The sequence below is a fragment of the Martes martes genome (assembly GCF_963455335.1).
Source record: "Martes martes genome assembly, chromosome: 13".
NCBI classification, from domain to species: Eukaryota; Metazoa; Chordata; class Mammalia; order Carnivora; family Mustelidae; genus Martes; species Martes martes.
Window position 1 is genome coordinate 64090063 of NC_137901.1, and position 19622 is coordinate 64109684.

Consider the following 19622-nt stretch of genomic DNA (forward strand, 5'->3'; position numbering starts at 1 on the left):
GGGGGAGACTGCTTCCCACCCCCTCTGCCTGCCTCTCTGCCTACTTGTGATCTCTGCCTGTCAAATAAATAAATAAAATCTTTAAAAAAAAAAAAAAAGACTACCACTTTCATAAATTTTCATCTCCAGATTCCCTCTTCTAAATTTCAAGATGCCTTCTGGATATAGCCTAAATGGCCTACAGTTGTCACAACTTAGTAAGTCTCAACTCATTATTTTTCCTTAATAAACCTTCTTTGTCTACAGTATTTCTTCTCTGATAACAGCAACACCATCCTCCCAGGCTCCCAAACTAGAAGCCTTGGAATTAACAAATATACCCATATCCAAACTCAAAAATCCTTGTCTCTGAAATCCCTCTTAAACCCAAATCCCACTTCATTAAGACTCTTGCCCTTCTAGACCTCATCATCCTTTACTTCTTCCCATACTTGCCATAATTCAGTCTTTCTACCATTCTTCTGATAAAGAGCTCATATGAATTTTTTTTTAAAGATTTGATTTTTAAGTAATCTCTATACCCAACATGAGCTCAAACTTAACAACCCTCAGATAAAGAGTCCCATGCTCCACTGACTGAGCTATCCTGGCACTCCATTAATTCTTTTTTTCTTTTTCCTTTTATTTAAAGTAGGCTCCACTCTGGGCATGAATTCACAACACTGAGATCAAGACCTGAGCTGAAATCAAGAGCTGGACTCTTAACTAGCTGAGCCACTTAGGAACCCCTCCCAATGGATTCTTTCTTTCTTTTTTTAATTTATTTGACAGACAGAAATCACAAGTAGGCAGAGAGGCAGGCAGAGAAAGAGAGGAGGAAGCAGGCTCCCCACCGAGCAGAGATCCCGATGTGGGGCTCGATCCCGGGACCCTGGGATCATGACCTGAGCCCAAGGCAGAGGCTTTAACCCGCTGAGCCACCCAGGCGCCCCTCCCAATGGATTCTATCGTAATAAGGTCTCTCAGCACCTCCATCTGTTGTTGCCTTCCAATACCACTGTATCACTTCACCTCTAGACACTAGACACTTACAACAGCTTAATTGTAATATCACAGTTTTTTCTCCATCAATTCCACCAGAATTCCATCAATTCCTCTCAGAATTAACCATATGACTGCCTGTTTTCAAAATAATGGATACTTCGGGGCGCCTGGGTGGCTCAGTGGGTTAAGCCTCTGCCTTCAGCTCGGGTCATGGTCTCGGGGTCCTGGGATGCGGCCCCAAGTCGGGCTCTCTGCTCAGCGGGGAGCCTGCTTCCCCTCTTTCTCTGTCTGCCTCTACCTACTTGTGATCTCTGTCAGGTAAATGAATAAAATCTTTAAAATAAATAAATAAATAATAAATAAATAAAAATAATGGATACTTCTTCATTGCACAAATATAGAAGCAAACTCGGTTTTGCCTTTACAGTCCTCTACCATTTTCTACCTACTTTTCCAGGATTAGATTCCATAGCTCAATCTACCATTTGAGCCTATTACCCATCAAAATCATAACCACTCTTAAAAGACACAACTCAAACTCCACTCTTCATCTTTATACCCTCCATATAATGATTAAGAAATGGCTCTGCACAAAAAAAGGCAAAATTCTCAATTCTTGAAAATCTTCAAATCTGTATGGAAGCATTACATTTTTAAAAATATCACTATTTAAACATTAACATTTAAGAAGCCCTCCAAAAACCCAGCATTCTTAATCAACATTTATTAAACGCTAATAATGTGCAACATAGATTACATTCTTACTAAAATGAGGATTAAAAGCTATAATCTGGACCAAGGATTCTACTTCCAATTATACTAGTATCTGGAACTTAGGAAAAGAAAATTACTGTGAAAGTATTCGGCATCTCCCCCGATTGAGACTTGGAAGGTCAAATGTCTACAGCAATGAAAGAAAGAGTTACCCTATCTAAATTATCTTCAGACTAGTAAGAATCTCTTCAGAGGGAAAAAGAACAAAAAATCTTTCAATTAAAATATCCTAGGGGCGCCTGGGTCGCTCAGTAGGTTAAGCCTCTGCCTTCAGCTCAGGTCTTAATCTCAGGGTCCTGGGACTGAGCCCTGCATAGGGCTCTCTGCTCAGCGGGGAGGCTGCTCCCCTCCCCCCCTGCCTACTTGTGATCTCTTGCGCGCTCTCTCTCTGTTAAATAAATAAATAAAGTATCCTAAACCTAAAGATTTTTTTCAGTCTATATTTTAGATGTTAAATTTTTAAAAAGAGCTGAACGCCGTTATGGACAACTCTGAACCTCATGACACCTGCACTGGCATACTTACCAGCAGGTGCAATAGCAATCAGATGTATGACAGAGAGGTGATGCTATGGGCAGTACTTTCTAGGGCCTTATATCTTTTAGACCTGACCTAATTTAATTCCTCTTTTGGCTCCTAAACCTCTGAGTTCACATTAATTTTCACAGTTGCATATGTGAAGCATTTTGCTCCTCAAGAGAATGAAAATAGTCAAGATTCAATTAGCTTTTTAAAATTTAATTAGTCTAAGATACTTGTTAAAACATGTCCTTTATGGCATTTCTACAATCACAATTATTCAAATTTGAATACATTTCTAAAACAGACTTGCTTACAACAGTAAAATATGCCCAACTCTAAAGCTATTAATAACACTATTTAAAGACAGCGGGATATAACAGAGCTGCAGCACTTGAGTACAGGATCTCAGTCTACAATCTCAAGTCTGCCTCTTTAGTTGTATGACCTGAAGAATTTGCTTCACCTGGAAATACATTCTCCCCTGAAAGAGGGATATCAAGACTTTTCCTCCTTCGAGGTGGCTGTTCAAATAAAATGAGATAATATATCCAGTACAGTACCTGCCACCAAGTGTTCAATAAATATTAGTTTGCCTCCTTCACTCAACTCAAGACACACTCACAAGAAAAATAGGTATAAGGGAGTCTACACTTCATTAAGTCCTCATCAGCACAAAACAATACAGTTAATTCTAATAAACAGAACCATGAACATTTCTGAGGGATATGGATCAAGATAAGGGAGGGTGCCTGTAATTCTGCAAGAACTCTATTAAGGCTGCATAATTACTGACCACTAAAACATTAACAGGGAAAAGTCCACAACTATTGGGCTAAAACGTCTGAATACATTTACGCTGGTAAGAGAGCTCACTCCGGGTAAAGAAAAAAACAGTGAAATTAGGCCCAACTCCAGTTGACTCTTTAATAAATCAAGAGAGCGGTGCGGGCTTATCCTTTCTGAAACGCAAATGATATGTGTATTAAAATCCATTTTAAAACTTCACGATTAAAATAGTTCACAACCAACAGTGATGCTACTAACGCTTTTTATAGAAAGCCTGCGCAGGAAAACACCGTTAGCACTACTGAAGATATTTAATGAAAGCCGTTCGCGGAATACAGGCGAGGGGAGGAAGGTAATTATTTTCTGCGTTCTGCATACATGCCGAGGCGAAGCGCTTTTAAGACCGTGGCCAACACCACCACCGACAAGCTTCTGAAGGAATTCCGGGCTCTACAATCGAATGTCAAAAAGAAAGCCACGATGCTAGCAAACCGGAGGACGGGAGGACAGGGGGGACGGAGACCCCTTCCGTTCCCTTCCCGGAGATCCTGACTGTAAAATCTGCGCTACGCCTGAATCGGGGGTACTTGGGTACTGGCCTCCGCCCCCTATGCCCCTCCCTGCGGCAAGCGAAGGCCGGTCCGCGAAACGTCCGCGAGCAACACCCCAACCTCTACCGGCCCCCGGACTCCGCCCGAGGACCCGGCGCACCCACCACGGTGAAACCAAAGGTTGGGGTCGCGGCGGCCCGGGAGGCCGGGGCGCGGACGAGGCCGCGGCTGCGTCCGCTGTGTCCCCGGGCGGTCGGGTGGGCGGGCGTGGCCCGGCCTGCGGGAGGGCGCGGACACTCACCACACCATGCCGTAGGCGCCCTCGCCGATGTACGAGAGGTTGGTGTAGCGCGGCCCCACATCGAACACCTGCCCGCGGACCATCTCCGGGCCCGCGCCCGCCGCCGCCGCCGCCGCCATGTTGGCTGCCGGGCCGCCGCCGCCGCCTCCGCCGCGAAGGGCTCGACGCTCTGCGGCCGCCGCTCGGCCCACGCCGCGCCTCCCGGAGGGACCGCGCCGCTGCGGGTGCAGCTGCCGACGCCGACCGCGAAGGAGCAAGGGCGGAACCGCTTAGAAGAGCAGGAGAGGACACCGCCACTCGGACCGACTGCCTGCCTGACTGACTGACGGGCGGGCCAGCGGGCGGAGGGAGGGGCGCGCGCGCCGTGGAGGGCGCCGGGGAGGAGCCAATAAGCGTGCAGGCGGATTGGCTCCCCACCGTCTGGGGGCGGGGCTGCGCGGGCCGGCGGAAGCGGCGAGGTCGGGGCGGAGCACTGCGGCGGCGGCTGTGTCACCGCCTTGCTTGGTCACGTGCGTTCGTGGGGGAGTTGGCGCGGGAGGAGGCTCTCTAGACGCAGACGGACACCGAGGCATCGGCACCAGCGGGAGGTGTACCACTGAGCCTGAGAGGCTGTCGGGGCAGGGAAAACCCGGGAGCCGGGTACTGACTGAGTCAGGCAACGACGTGGGACAGCGCGTGAGGGACGCCGACGAGCCACACACCGGCCGCAGGCGTGGGGCAGGCCTCCGCGACTTGGTGGCCCCCTCACAAACTTAGAGGCCTCGAGACAAGGACAGAAACAGAAAGACATGACCGAGACCGCGAACGATATTTGCATACTGAGAAAGTGTAAAACACAAAAGTTGAAACTAAAGCGAGAGACTCAGGATCCATTAATCAGACACGTTTGTTCAGTCAGTGTTTGCTGAGCATCTAAGTTGTTCCTGGGCATCCATATTCTGGAGTGAGGAGATAGGTAGTAAGAAAGAAAGGATGGAAGAGGGGTAAAAAAATGCTCAAGTTGTGATAAGTATTGTGAAAAATATAAAGCAGAGTAAGGGGTAAGAGGGTAGTGGAGAAAGGGAGATTCAGAGCCTGAGACCCAGATTGGTACAGATGGGTAGAATCTTAGGACATGCCAAAACAAGAATGCAAAGGTGTAAACACCAAAACCAAAATATTAAGATCTAGAGAAAATGAGACAAACACACTGGGACCCTGAAGTACTCACAAACACCAGAGGTTGAAAAATAAAGATCAATCCTAAAGCCCGTGAATACCAAGAATGGCTAAGACAATGAGACAGAAATGAAACAGCCACTGCTTCTGAGCATTTCCCAGGCCATCTTTGGAGAGGAACTAAGGATGTAAGATCCTGCATCTCAATTGTCCAACACTGTGTTCTTGAAAGCCCTCAACTCTGGACTTCTAGAGGTCAGCAAAATTCAGTTAGTCAATCTCAAAGGTGAATAGGCAAATTATTTAAAAACCTGATAGGAAAAAGGTACGTGGCATGTAAGATGAGAAATAAAGTGCTAGAGCCCAAAATTACTCCTTTGAAGTATATTTAGTCCACTAAGCACAACCCAGTTTTAGATACACCTTATTTTTATTCTTGATTATAAGAGTACATTGCATCTTGGGGCACCTGGGTGGCTGAGTGGGTTAAAGCCTCTACCTTTGGCTCAGGTCATGATCCCAGAGTCCTGGGATACAGCCCTACACGGGGCTCTCTGCTCAGCAAGGAGCCTGCTTCCCTCTCTCTGCCTGCCTCTCTGCCTACTTGTGATCTCTCTCTCCCTCTCTCTGTCAAATAAATAAAGAAAATCTAAAAAAAAAAAAAAAAAAAAAAAAAAAGAGTACATTGCATCTTTTAAAGAACAGGCCAAGATAAATGGAGAGTACTATGAAATTTAAACCACAGTAACCATAGTAAAATCCAATAGTTAATGCAGTAAAAAGCAGATTTGACAACACAGAAGAGCAAATCAGCAATATAGAAGATAAGCATAAGAAATACTCAAAGTGCTGAAATTCTTTGAGAAAAAAATGAGTAGGAGAATGTCATAAAGATTCAAGCTATAGGCATCCCTCCTCAAAAGAAGACAGAGTAAATCAATTACAGGCAGTAATTTAAATTACAATAAAATTTTCCTTAGGACTGAAAAGATCTGACTGCAGGTAGAAATTTGAGTAAATTCACTGAGATCTAGAAAAATTAATGAGCAGAAACCAACTTCAAGACCCAATCTGGAAATTTTCTTTAATTTCAGGGATAGAGAACAAACACTAACATTATCCAATAAATAAAAATACATTTTTTTAATTTGGGGTTTTTTTTTTCAGATTCTTCCTTTGCAATAATCAAATGCAAAAGGAAAACGGAACAAGACTGACAGCACTCGGGGTACCTGGGTGGCTCAGTCATTAAGTGTCTGCCTTTGGCTCACATCATGATCCCAGGGTCCTGGGATCGAGCCCCACATCGGGCTCCCGGCTCCGCAGGAAGCCTGCTTCTCCCTCTCCCACTCCCCCTTCTTGTGTTCCTTCTCTTGCTGTGTCTCTCTCTGTCAAATAAATAAACAAAACAGCACCCTGAAGTGGTAGATTGTAACCTTCCTTGGATGGTTTCATTCTCTCCAATCCTGAATTACTCCCAGATAAACCACTGTGCAGAATCTCATGCCTGAACTCCAGGCGAGCTTGTTTACCTGAACAGCTTTACGCGACATCTCCACAGGTGTTTCAACTCCACATATCCGACCTGCCCATGGTTAGCTGAAGGACGTCTGCACTCAGTGCCAGAGTGTTTCAATCTTGGCTGTTCCACTTAACTACTTATATGACCTTGACCTCAGTTTCCTCACTCTTAAAATGAAGATCACAATAGTACCTACCTCGTAAGTTTTTTGTACAGAGTAAGACAACATATGTAAACATCCTGGAACATAGCAAGTACTCAATAAATGTTATCTTTTATTATTATCTACCCCACCCAAACCTGTTCCTCATCTTGTATCTGTGGATAGCATCACCACCCAGATACTCAAACTGGAAATTTGAGTATGATCCTGAAGAACTCATTTTCCCTCATTGCCAACTCCCCCCACCCCGCCCCGCCCAATCCAACCAGTCAAAAACTCCTGTAAATTCTGTTTCTTTAATATCTCTGAAATTCTGGGGCTGGCTCAGTTGGTGGAACATGTGACTCCTGATCTCGGGGTTGGAAGTTCAGGCCCCACGTTGGGTACAGAAGTTACTTCAAAATAAAATCTTTTTTTTTTTTTTAAAGATCTTATTTATTTATTTGACAGACAGAGATCACAAGTAGGCAGAGAGGCAAGCAGAGAGAGAGAGAGGAGGAAGCAAGCTCCCTGCCGAGCAGAGAGCCCGATGCAGGACTCAGTCCCAGGACCCTGAGATCATGACCTGAGCTGAAGGCAGAGGCTTAACCCACTGAGCCACCCAGGCGCCCCAAAATAAAATCTTTAAAAATAAAATTAATAATAATATTTCTGGCGGCGCCTGGGTGGCTCAGTGGGTTAGGCCTCTGCTTTCAGCTCAGGTCATGATCTCGGGGTCCTGGGATCAAGCCCTACATCGGGCTCTCTGCTCAGTAGGGAGCCTGCTTCTCTCTCTCTCTCTCTGCCTACTTGTGATCTCTCTCTGTCAAATAAATAAATAAAATCTTTAAAAATAATAATATTTCTGAAATCCTGGCTACTCAAAGTATGGTTTCTGGACCTATAGCACCAGCATTACGTGGGAGTTTGTTGGGAATGTGGCATCTCAGGCCCTACCCCAGAAATACTGAGTCAGGATCTGCATTTAACAAGATCCCCAGGTAGTCTGTGGTCATAATAAACTTCAAAAAGCACTATTTTTTTTTGAGGTATAACTGACATACAACATCACATTAGTTTCAGATTTATAACGTAATGATTCAATATGCGTAAATATTGTGAAATGATCACCATAAGTGTAGTTAACTCCAAGCATCACACATGGTTACAGACTTTTGAAAAGCACTGTTTTAGGTATTCCCACATCATCCCTGCTGCCATTCTGCTAAGTCTGCTGCGTCAACTCTCTCACCTAGACTACCACCATAACCTTAGTCTTTCTGCTTTCAGTGTTTCCCATTTCCAAATGCCTCTCTTTGTACCCAGATCGATCTTTCCATAACAAATTTGACCATGTCTCTTTCCTTCTCAAAGCAAATCAGAGGCTTCCCATTGCACTGAGAGTGAGGCCTTTGCCGACCACCCCTCTACCCCAGCTCTGCTTAATTTGCCCTCCCTATTTTCCATGTTTTGGCCAGATTGGACTACTCTCAGTTCTCTCCTGTCTTTCCTTCTTACCACATACCTATCTCTTTTCCTGTAACATGTTCTCTCTTCAGTCTTTCAGCATATTTGTGGACATTTTAAAGCCACCACGCTATCATGCTACGATCCATCTAACCACTAATTTTCTTCAGAGAACTTCTCTTGCCTGGTTCCATGAGCACTGAGTAACCTTATGATTACAGTTTGGCTTCACCTGTGGTTTTCAACAGGGAAAGTTCACTAACTAGAGGACAGCCCTGTTCAGGTCCTTTGGCAATCACTATTTATTCTAAGATGGGAATTAGATATACATCAGTCTCTGCTGAGTCAGGTTAGCATGAGTCAGGCCCAGAGGGAACAACCATCTAGCTACACTGACAGCAACCAACATTTGGAGGCACAAAGCTGAGAAGTAGGTTCTGGAACACTGTGAGACCGTATGAAATCACTACCTAGGCACAAAAGTTAGAGGGGCACCTGGGTGGTTCAGCCAGTTAAGTATCTGTTTTTAGCTCAGGTCATGATCTCAGGGTCCTGGGATTGAACGCCGCATTGGGCTTCCTGCTTAGTGGGGAGCCTGCTTCTCCCTCTCTCTCTGCTCCTTCCCCTGCTTGTGCTCTCTCTGTCAAATAAACAAATAAAATATAAAAACAACAACAACAACATAAAAAACAAAACCCTGCTTAGATGGGCAGCTGACCACTTGGATGTCTTCTGTGTTGTCTCTCTAGAGTGGTAACAGTTCATAGAACTATAGAATATTAGAAAACAATGGATGTCTGTTATTTTTGCCTGCCCAGCATCAACTCTTCCTTCTGGAAGCAACAACCCAATTTTTCTTTGGTGAACTGTCCCATCTATACTCATAGGAGGTTTAGGAGGTTTGGAGGGTTGGCCTCACCCCCAAATCAAGTGTAAGGATGTGACCCAGGGCTCCCCAATAAGAGCCACGGACATTGGTTCAAAGGATGGGCATGTGACCTAATCCAGGCCAATGATATTTGGCTCAGATTTTTACAGAAACAGTTGGAAAAAGAGTGCTCCCTTTCTGCTGGGGTTCTAGGGCAGTGAGTATGAGTTGGAGTGAAACATGACACAATGTGAAAAATGCCCTCTGAGGATGAAGGCAAGATTGAGAAAGCAGAGCCCAGAAATGGAGACAATTTCCTGATGACACATTTTGAGGCCATAGTCAACCCAATCTGGACTTCACAGGTTCATGAGCCAATATATTCTTTTTTTTTTTTTTTTTTTTTTTACTGTAGTCAGTTTAAAGTAGGTCTCTGTCACTTAAAACGGCAAGAGTTTCTGACTAATACACTACCCAATTAACTCACTTTTCTGCAAAAATTGTTCAGAATTGTATAATAAGCCACTGAGACATGAATCAGAAACTCATGAATGATGAAACGAAAGGAAAGAACTGGCAATAAGCCTTGAAACTAGCTAAAGATAGAGCGATAACTGAATAAAAACAACGCTCAGTAGAGACTGTTTGATGCTGATAAGTTGAAATCATTTTTGTTGCTATGGTAACAAACAAAATGCAAAAGAAAAAACTGAGTAAGAGGATTTTGTAAAAATTGGATTTGTAACCTCAGATTAACGCAATGAAAACCAGAAAAGAAGAAAGAAGGTAGAAAAAACAAGTTATAGGGGTGCCTGGATGGCTCAGTGGTTTAAAGCCTCTGCCTTCGGCTCAGGTCATGGTCCCAGGGTCCTAGGATCGAGCCCCATGTCGGGCTCTCTGCTCAGTGGGGAGTTTGCTTCCTTCTCTCTCTCTGCCTGCCTCTCTGCCTACTATGATCTCTGTCTGTCAAATAAATAAATAAAAGAAAAAGAAAAAGCAAGTAATTAAATCTTTGTTTTACATACACTGAAGAAAAAAGTTATTTTTAAAATAGTATAATTTCCATATGTTTTTTCACTATAAGAAGTTCTATGTCTATTTTATAAATTATTAAAACAGATAAAAAGGAAGGTATAATTCGTGCAGCAAAAATCAAGAACCTTTACCAAGAAGCGTACCAGACACTTTTGTCACATGGTAAATGGAAAAGAAATAGCAAGGAATCATAAAAAATGACATCAAGAGCAAGAGAAAGAAAAGCAAAATTAAACTGTTGGAACAACACCAAAATAAAAAGCTTTTGCACAGCAAAGGAAACCATCAGTAACAACCAAATGGCAACCTACTGAATGGGAGGAGATATTTACAAATGGTATATCCAATAATGGGTTAATATCCAAAATATAAAAAGAATTCATACAACTCAACTCCAAAAAAATAAATAATCTTATTTAAAAATGGTCAGAGGACCTGAACAGACATTTTTCCAAAGAAGACATACAGATGGCCAACAGATACATGAAAAGATGCTCAACCTCACTCATCATCTGGGGAATTCAAATCAAACCTACAATGAGATAATTACCTTACACCTGTCAGAATGACTAAAATAAAAAACACAAGAAAACAACAAGTGTTGGCAAGGATGTAGAGAAAAAGAATCTTTGTGCACTGCTGGTGGGAATGCAAATTGGTGCAGCTATGGTGGAAAATAGTCTCAGTATAAAGTTTTTGCAAAAAAATAAAAAGAGAGGTGCCCGGACTGGCTCAGTTGGTAGAGCATGTGACTTTTGATCTCGGGGCTGTAGGTTCAACCCCATGTTGGGTGTAGAGATTACTTAAAAATAAAATATTTTAAAAAAATTAAAAAGAGGATTATCATATGATCCAGTAATTCCACTACTGAGGATTTACCCAAAGAAAATGGAAACACTAATTTGAAAAGATACATGTACTCCTAAGTTTATTGCAGCATTATTTCCAATAGCCAAGAGTGGAACCCAAGTGTCTTCCATAGATGAATGTACAAAGATGTGGTATATAGTCAATGGAATATTACTTCAGCCACAAAAAAGAATGAAATCTTGTCATTTACAATGACATGGATGGACCTAGAAAGTATAAAGCTAAGTGAAATAAGTCAGTCAGAGAAAGACAAATACCATATGACTTCACTCATATATGGAGTTTAAGAACCAAAACAAATGAATGAACAAAGAAAAAAAAAGACCAGAAAAAAAGGCTTTAAAAAAAAAAAGATTTTATTTATCTATTTGACAAAGAGAGACACAGCGAGAGAGGGAACACAAACAGGGGAAGTGGGAGAGGGAGGAGCAGGCTTCCCGCAGAGCAGGGATCCCCATGTAGGGCTCAATCCCAGGACGCTGGGACCATGACCTGAGCCAAAGGCAGTTGCTTAACCGACTGAGCCACCTAGGCGCCCAATGGTACACTTATCTTGATGAGCACTGAGAAATGTACAGAGTTGTTGACTCACTATATTGTACACCTGAAACTAATACACCACTGTATGTTAATTATAATTGAATCAAAAAATAATAAAAAAGGTTTAAGGCACCTGGACAGCTCAGTCAGTCAATCGTCTGATTTAGACTCAGGTCATAATCTCAGTGTCCTGGGATCAAGTCCCGAATTGGGCTCCCTGCTCAGCAGGGAGTCTGCTTCTCCCTCTGCCCCTTTCCCCACTCGTAGGCTCCCCCTCTCTCTTAAACAAATAAATAAATAAAATCTTTAAACATTTTTAAAAATTTTTAAATTTTTATTATTTTTTAAAAGATTTTATTTATTTGAGATAGAGCGAGCGAGAGAGAGCACAAGCAGAGCAGAAGGGCAGATGGAGAGGGAGAAGCAGACTCTCCACTGAGCAGGGAGCCCGATGCGGGACTTTGATCCCAGGACCCTGGGATCATGACCTGAGCTGAAGGCAGACGCTCAACCAACTGAGCCACCCAGGGGTCCCCCCAATTTTTTTTAAATCACTGAAGACAGTGTTTCACCACAGAATGAAGATTTAAAACACGCAAACATCAAAATACCAGAATACTAGAGGATGGAAGTTAAACTAGGTTTAACAAATAAGGCAGATGTAATAAATATGAAAAATGTAAATACCTAAAGTTCTTATATAAAAATAGGAAAATCTCAGATTGGATCAAAAGACAAACTCTAGGGGCACCTGGGTGGCTCAGTTGTTAAGCATCTGCCTTCGGCTCAGGTCATGATCCCAGGGTCCTGGGACGGAGCCCTGCATCCGGCTTTCTGCTCAGCAGGGAGCCTGCTTCTCTTTCTCCTACTCCCCCTGCTTGTGTCCCCTCTCTCACTGTGTCTCTCTCTGTCACATAAATAAATAAAATCTTAAAAAGAAAAGAAAATCGTGAAAATGAGATGGCTACTACTGCAAGCTTGGAGGGCAATTTCTTTAATATTAGGCTGAAGGCTGGGCTGGCCACCGGCACCATGATTATGCAACATCACTCTGGTCCAAACAGAGCAGCTATTTCTCATCCCCTTTTGTGGGTTCCTCTTTATCTGTCCATTCCTTAAATTTCAGTGTCCTCTGCTTGCCAGTAAGAAGCTTTCAGCTGTAGGTTCAGAAAACTTTGAATCACACAGAGCCAGGATTAGGATGAGGTTTTCGAGGCTCCAAAGGTGCACTATTTAAGGAGACAATCACTCCCAGCATCAGGCAGATACAGCTGCAGCATCCGAGGGAGGGTTCCTCCTTCAATGTTGCATCCCACGGGTGCCTCCATTGCCTCCCTCTGGACCCCACCCTGCCAAACCAAATAGTGATAAACAGTAAGGACTTTCTCATCTAACAGGAATCCCACAGGTAAGGTTTTCACTCCTCCTCTCTGCCCTTTTCTAGCCTCTACCCAATTCTGAGTGTTGGCATCATCCTCGGGCAAACAAGAAGATGGCTGTAGCATGTCCAGCCTGCCCATGGTGTTATACTATCCAAAGGCAGGAAAGAGTTTGTGTCTTTGGGAGTCTCCTTAGAGGAGAGGAAACCACAGAGCCACCTGGCAGGGTTCTGCTCATGCCTCATTGACAGATGGGGTTATATGTCTACCCCCTCTAATCATCTGAAGAAGGGTGGGGTGCCTGGGTGGTGCAGTGGGTTAAGCATCCAGCTCTTGTTTTGGCTCAGATCGTGATCTCAGGGTCATGAGATCACGCCTTACCTGTGGCTCTGTGCTCAATGGAGAGTCTGCTTGGGACTCTCTCTCTCTCTGCTTCCCTCGCTCTAAAATAAATAAATAAATCTTTAGGAATAAGGAGACTACCATGAGTGCCTTAAGCCAATCGAGGTTTACCCTTGAAAACTAGAAGAGGGTGACCCTCACCAAGCTGCATGGGGAAGGGTAGATACCCCAATCAAATCAGGGTACTCAGAAGGAAAGAGGGAATGGACAAGCCACCAAAAGGGTTATCTCACTCCTCTTACAGGATGTACTTATCCCAGAGTAGCCATCATCTTCACCCAAGTCTCCCTATCTAGTCCAAATCGCACATATCAGTTTCGCATTCAAGCACACAGGCCCTCATTACAAATCTCTCCTTGAACTTCCCACCTGCCCACTCTGTTTCCAGCTCACCCAAGGGCCCCTCTGCTTTCTCAGGTCCCCAAGCCAAAAAGTAAACACCTTCTTCAACCTCACTCCTTACCAACCCCAGCATCTTATTGATACCCAAATCCTCCTCACTGGACTGTCTAAATAGCTTATTTTTTTTTAAGTAAACATCATTTTGTAGATTTACAGAAAACTTGCAAAGATAGTACAAACTTCCTATTATCCCACACTGAGTTTCTCTTGTCATTAACACCTTTTATTAGTGTGTACATTTGGTACAATTAATGAACCAGTATTGATACATTGTTATTAATTGAAGTCCATAGTGTATTAAAATTTCCATAGTGTTTTACCTGAGGTCCTTTTTTCTGTTCCAGGATCCCACATTATATTTATTCGTTGTGTGGTTGTGACAGTCTCTTGACTTTCCACGGTGTTTTTTTATTTAAAGATTTTACTTATTTATTTGACAGGGAGAGAGACTGCAAGTAGGCAGAGAGGCAGGCAGGGAATGAGGGGGAAGCAGTCTCCCTGACAAGCAGAGAGCCTGATGTGGGGCTCCATCCCAGGACCCTGAGATCATGACCTGAGCCGAAGAAGAGGCTTAACCCACTGAGCCACCCAGGTGCCCCACTTTCCATGCTTTTGATGACCCTGACAGTTTTGAGTACTAGTTGAGTATTTTGTAGACTTTCCCTCAACTGAGATTTGCCTAATGGTTTTCTCATATGTGCATTTTTGGGAGGAAGACCACAAGAGCTAAAGTGCCATTTTCATCACGTAATATCAAGGCTACATGCTACCAGCATGACATCATTATTGATGTTGACCTTGATCACCTGGCTGAGTTAGTGTTTGTCAGATTTCTCCCGGGTAAAGTTGCTCTTTTTTCTCCCTTTCCAGACAGTACACTTTGGAAGGAAGTTGTGATGCACAGCTCACACTTAAGGAATGGGGAGTTACGTTCCTTCTCCTTGTAGGTGGTGTAGCTGCAAGAATTACTTGGAATTTTTCTGCATGGGAGCTTCATCTCAACAGTATTTGATTTTTTTAAAAGATTTTATTTATTTATTTGACAGAGATCACAAGTAGGCAGAGAGGCAGGTAGAGAGAGAGGAAGGGAAGCAGGGTCCCCACTGAACAAAGAGCCTGATGCGGGACTCGATCCCAGGACCCTGAGATCATGACCCGAGCCGAAGGCAGAGGCTTTAACCCACTGAACCACCCAGACACCACTAGCATTTGATTTTTATAATTTATTTTGAAATAATATCAAACTTAATAGTTACAAGAATAGTATAAGAACTTCCATATCTCCTTTCTTTCCTCCTCTCTCCATATATACATATATATACTTTATGCATATAATAATATAGTATATATATATAGATATATAGATAACGTATATGCAATATAATGTATAAAATATATAATTTATATAGAATGTATAAAGATATATAACTTATATATAATATATTAATATATATAATTATTATAATTCTTTCATGAACGATTTGAGGGAAAGTTACAGAGTTGATGCCCTCATCATCCCTAAATACATCTGAACGTATTTCCCAGACAAGAAGGTTCCTACGTAACCACAGTAGTCTTACCCAAATCAGGAACTCAACACCAAGGCAACACTGACGTCCAATCCTGATTCTATTCAAATTTCACCAACAGCTGCGCAATGCCTCTTATTTTTCCAGTTTATGATTCAATCCCGAATCATAAGTTGCGGGGTGCCTGGGTAGATCAGAGGGTTAAGCCTCTGCCTTCTGCTCCGGTCATGATCTCAGGGTCCTGGGATCGAGTTCCGCATCGGGTTCTCTGCTCAGCAGGGAACCTGCTTCCTCCTCTCTCTCTCTGCCTGCCTTTCTGTCTACTTGTGACTTCTCTCTTTCTGTCAAATAAATAAATAACATTAAAAAAAAAAAAGAATCATAAGTTTCATTTAGTTGTTGTGACTTTTTAGTTTTCAGGATGTAACAGTCCTTGGTATTTCCCTGCCATTCATGACCATGTGGTTTTGCTTTGCTTGTATGTTTAGTGAACTATTTTAAAAATTTTTTAATCTTTTAAGTTGACACACAGTAAAATTAACTTTTAAAATGTACAGCTCTGGGATGCCTGGGTGGCTCAGTCAGTTTAGCCTCTGCCTTCGGCTCAGGTATAATCTAAGGGTCCTGGGATCAAGACCCACATCGGGCTCTCTGCTCAGAGGGGAGTCTGCTTCTCCCTCTCCCTCTGCATACCACCCCACTCCTGTTCTCTCTTTCTCAAATAAATAAATAAAATCTTTTTAAAAAATAAATAAAATGTACAGCTCTGGGGTTGCCTAGCTGGCTCAGTTGGTAGAGCCTAATCTCGGGGTTGTGGGTTCAAGCCCCATGTTGGGTGTAGAAATTACTTAGAAACAAAATCTTTAAAAAAAAATGAAATTTACAGCTCTATGGATTTTAATACATGTATAGATTTGTGTATCTATGACCCCCATAAAGCTATAGAACACTTCAGTTAGTCCCCCCAAAATTCCCTTGCACTATAGTCAAACTCCCTCCCATCCTTAACCCTTCCAACCCACTGATGTATTTTCCTTCATTACAGTTTCATCTTTTAAAAAAATATTTTATTAATTTATTTGAGAGAGAGACAGAGACAGCAACCTGGGAAGAGAGGAAGAAGCAGACTCCCCGCTGAGCAGGAGGGCTGATGCGGGGCTTGATCCCAGGTCCCTGAGATCATGACCGAGCTGAAGGCAGAGGTTTAACCGACTGAACCATTCAGCTACCACTTTATATTTTTTAAAAGATTTTATTCATTTGAGAGAGCGAGCGAGCAAGAGAGCACAAGTGGAAGAGCAGCAGAGGGAGAGGGAGAAGCAGGGTCCCCACTGAGTAGGGAGCCTCATGTGGGGCTCAATCTCAGGACCCCAAAATCATGACTTAAGCTGAAGGCAGAGGCCTGAGCCACCTGGGTGCGTGTACTGTTTCTTTTTCACCTTTTTGAGAATGCCATATGGGGAGCCCAGGTGATTCAGTTGGTTAAGCATCTAACACTTGATTTCAACTCAGGTCATGATCTCAAGGTTGTGAGATCATGTCCCGCATTGAGCTCCATGCTGGGTGTGGAGCCTGCCTAAGATTCTCTCTCTCCCTTTCCCTCTGCCCCTCTTCACCACTGCTCACACACACTTTCTCTCTCTTTCCTGCTAAAAAAAAAAAAAAAAAAGTGGGGGTGGGGGGCACCTGCGAGGCTTGATCAGTTAGGTGTCTGCCTTTAGCTCAGGTCACAATCCCAGGGTCTTGGGATCGAGCCCCATGTCAGGGCTCCCTGCTCAACAGGGAACCTGCTTCTCACTCTCCCCCCTGCTCATGCTCTCTGTCTTGCTACCTCTCCCTCTCAAATAAATAAATAAAAACTATTAACAAACAAACAAAAAAGAATAAAAAAGAGAGACAGAGAGAATGCCATATAAATGGAATCATAAAATACGCAAACTTTTCCAACGATCTTCTTTATTCAGCATGATGCCTTTGAAATTCACCTAAGTTGTTATGTGTCTCAAGAGTTTGTTCATTTTTGTAGCTGGCTAGTATTCCATCCCAATGTATAGATGTACCAGTGTATGTATCTGCTTACCAGCTGAAGGACATTTTTCTTGTCCAGTTTTGGGTGATTATGAATAGAGCTGCTATAAACATTTGTGTATCAGTTTTTGAATGGAAGTTTTCATTTCCTTAGAGAAAATACCCAAGAGTGGAATTGATGGGTCTTATGGTGAGTGTATATTTGGCTTTATAAGAAACCACCAAATTGTTTTCCACTACATTTTACATTCCCACCAGCAACATAAAAGAGTGCTAGTAACTTTATATCCTTGCCAGTACATGGTATTGTCAATATTTTTTATTTTGGCTATTCTAATAGGTATATAGTAATATTTTTTATGTTTTATTCTGTAAGTTTTATAGGTTTACATTTTACATTTAGAGCTATGATCCATTTTGAGTTGATTTTGGCATAACCGGCGAGGCTTAGATTGAGGTTCTTTCTTATTTTTATTTTTATTTTTGTTTTTGCAACGGAGGTTCAGTTTTTCCAATACCATTTGTTGAAAGGCCTGTCCTTTTGCCATTAAAATGCCTTTGCAGTTTTGTCAAAATCAATTGTCGAGAGATGACATCAGAGAAGAGAGCAGAGTAGGGAGTTTCAGGACTCCATCTATTTACAGAAACCACTGAAGTGGCAAAACTGCCTGAAGCAACTATTTCGGAACTCTGGAGTCTAATAGAACAGTTGCAGGAGCAAGGGGAGGGGTTGGTAAGGAGTCTGGTAAATTTCAGTCAATTTCAGTTTTTTCCTATGGTAGCAGATGCCATCCCTATCCCTCATCCTGGCAGCAGGCAGCTGTAGGAACTGGCGCAGCCTTTTGGACCCAAGGTGATCAACAACAACCTTGTCTTCCAAAAATCAAGATTGTGAGGTCTGATTACTAATTGCTGCTTTTGATTGTTAAGAGGCCAGCAAGAGGTTGTCCATTGTTTCAAACCCCAGAGGCTGAAGCAGCTTCCCAACTCCGACAGTATTTAAAGAGATAGGACCTATTTATTTCTCCTCTCTTGGGAGCCAGACATTTAAGTAAATTTCATCAGATCATTAGCAGACCTTAGAAACAATGAAAGAGAAACTTCAGTGGACACCACAAGGAATTCACATTGCAAAAATAGCTTGGAAAAGTCCAGCCATCAACAAACAAAACCAACAATCCCTAAAGAGTGAGAGAATTAGATCTCCAGAATTACCACAAAACAGTACTCAGAATGTCCAGTTCTGCACAAAAAATTACAAAACATACAAAGAAATAGGAAAATAGCTTATTCACAGGAAAAAAATAATTTGACAGAAATTGTTCCCAAAGAAGTCCAGACATTGGAATTATAAGTCAAAGATTTTAAATCACCTGTCTCAAATATGCTCAATGAGCTGAAGGGAACCATGAAAAAGGACAAAAAGAAATCAGGAAAACGATGTCTGAACAAAATGGCAATAACAATAAGGAGATAGAAATTATAAAAAGGATCTCTGACTGGCTCAGTTGAAAGAGCATGGAACTCTTGATTTTGGGGTTGTGAGTTTGAGTCCCACATTGGGTGTAGAGATTAATAAAATAAATAAATAAACTTAAAAGAAAAGAAGTTATGGGCACCTGGGTGGCTCAGTCATTTAAGTATCTGCCTTTGGCTCACATTATGATCTCGGGTCCTGGGATCGAGCCATATGTTGAGCTCCCTGCTCAGTGATGAGTCTGCTTCTCCCTCTCCCTTGGCCCCTCCCCACTGCTCATTCTCTCTTTCTCTCTAACAAATAAATAAAATCCTTTTTTATTTTAATTTTTAAAGATTTTATTTATTTATTTGACAGAGAGAGACACAGCGAGAGAGGGAACACAAGCAGTGTGAGTGGGAGAGGGAGAAGCAGACTTCCTGCTGAGCAGGGAGCCAGATGTGGGGCTTGATCCCAAGACTCTGGGATCATGACCTGAACCAAAGGCAGATGCTTAATGACTGAGCAACCCAGGAGCCCCAATAAATAAAATCTTAAAAATAAATAAATAAATTGGGGTGCCTGGGTGGCTCAGTGGGTTAAAGCCTCTGCCTTTGGCTCGGGTCATGATCCCAGGGTCCTGGGATCGAGCCCCATATTGGGCTCTCTGCTCAGCAGGGAGCCTGCTTCCTCCTCTCTCTCTCTCTCTGCCTCCCTCTCTGCCTACTTGCGATCTCTATCTGTCAAATAAATAAATAAATAATTTTAAAAAGGTTCCAAATAGGAATTCTGAAACTATAAAGTACAATGATTTAAGAACAGACTTGAGGAGGCAGAAGAAAGGATCATTGAACATGAGGATGAGACATTTGAAAGTATCTAGACTGAGGAACAGTAAGAAAAAAG

The 19622-nt window shown here is 42.7% G+C and overlaps 1 protein-coding gene across 1 annotated transcript in view; it reads right to left on the reverse strand.

The window, feature by feature from the left end:
• Positions 1-4257, reverse strand: part of MAPK1 (mitogen-activated protein kinase 1) — a 103361-nt gene extending 99104 nt beyond the window's left edge. Inside the window, exon 1 of the mRNA XM_080821705.1 lies at positions 3919-4257. Coding sequence (XP_080677831.1) covers positions 3919-4037 — 119 coding nt within the window. The 5' untranslated portion in view covers positions 4038-4257. The remainder of the gene's footprint in view (positions 1-3918) is intronic.
• Positions 4258-19622: the final 15365 nt, after the last annotated feature.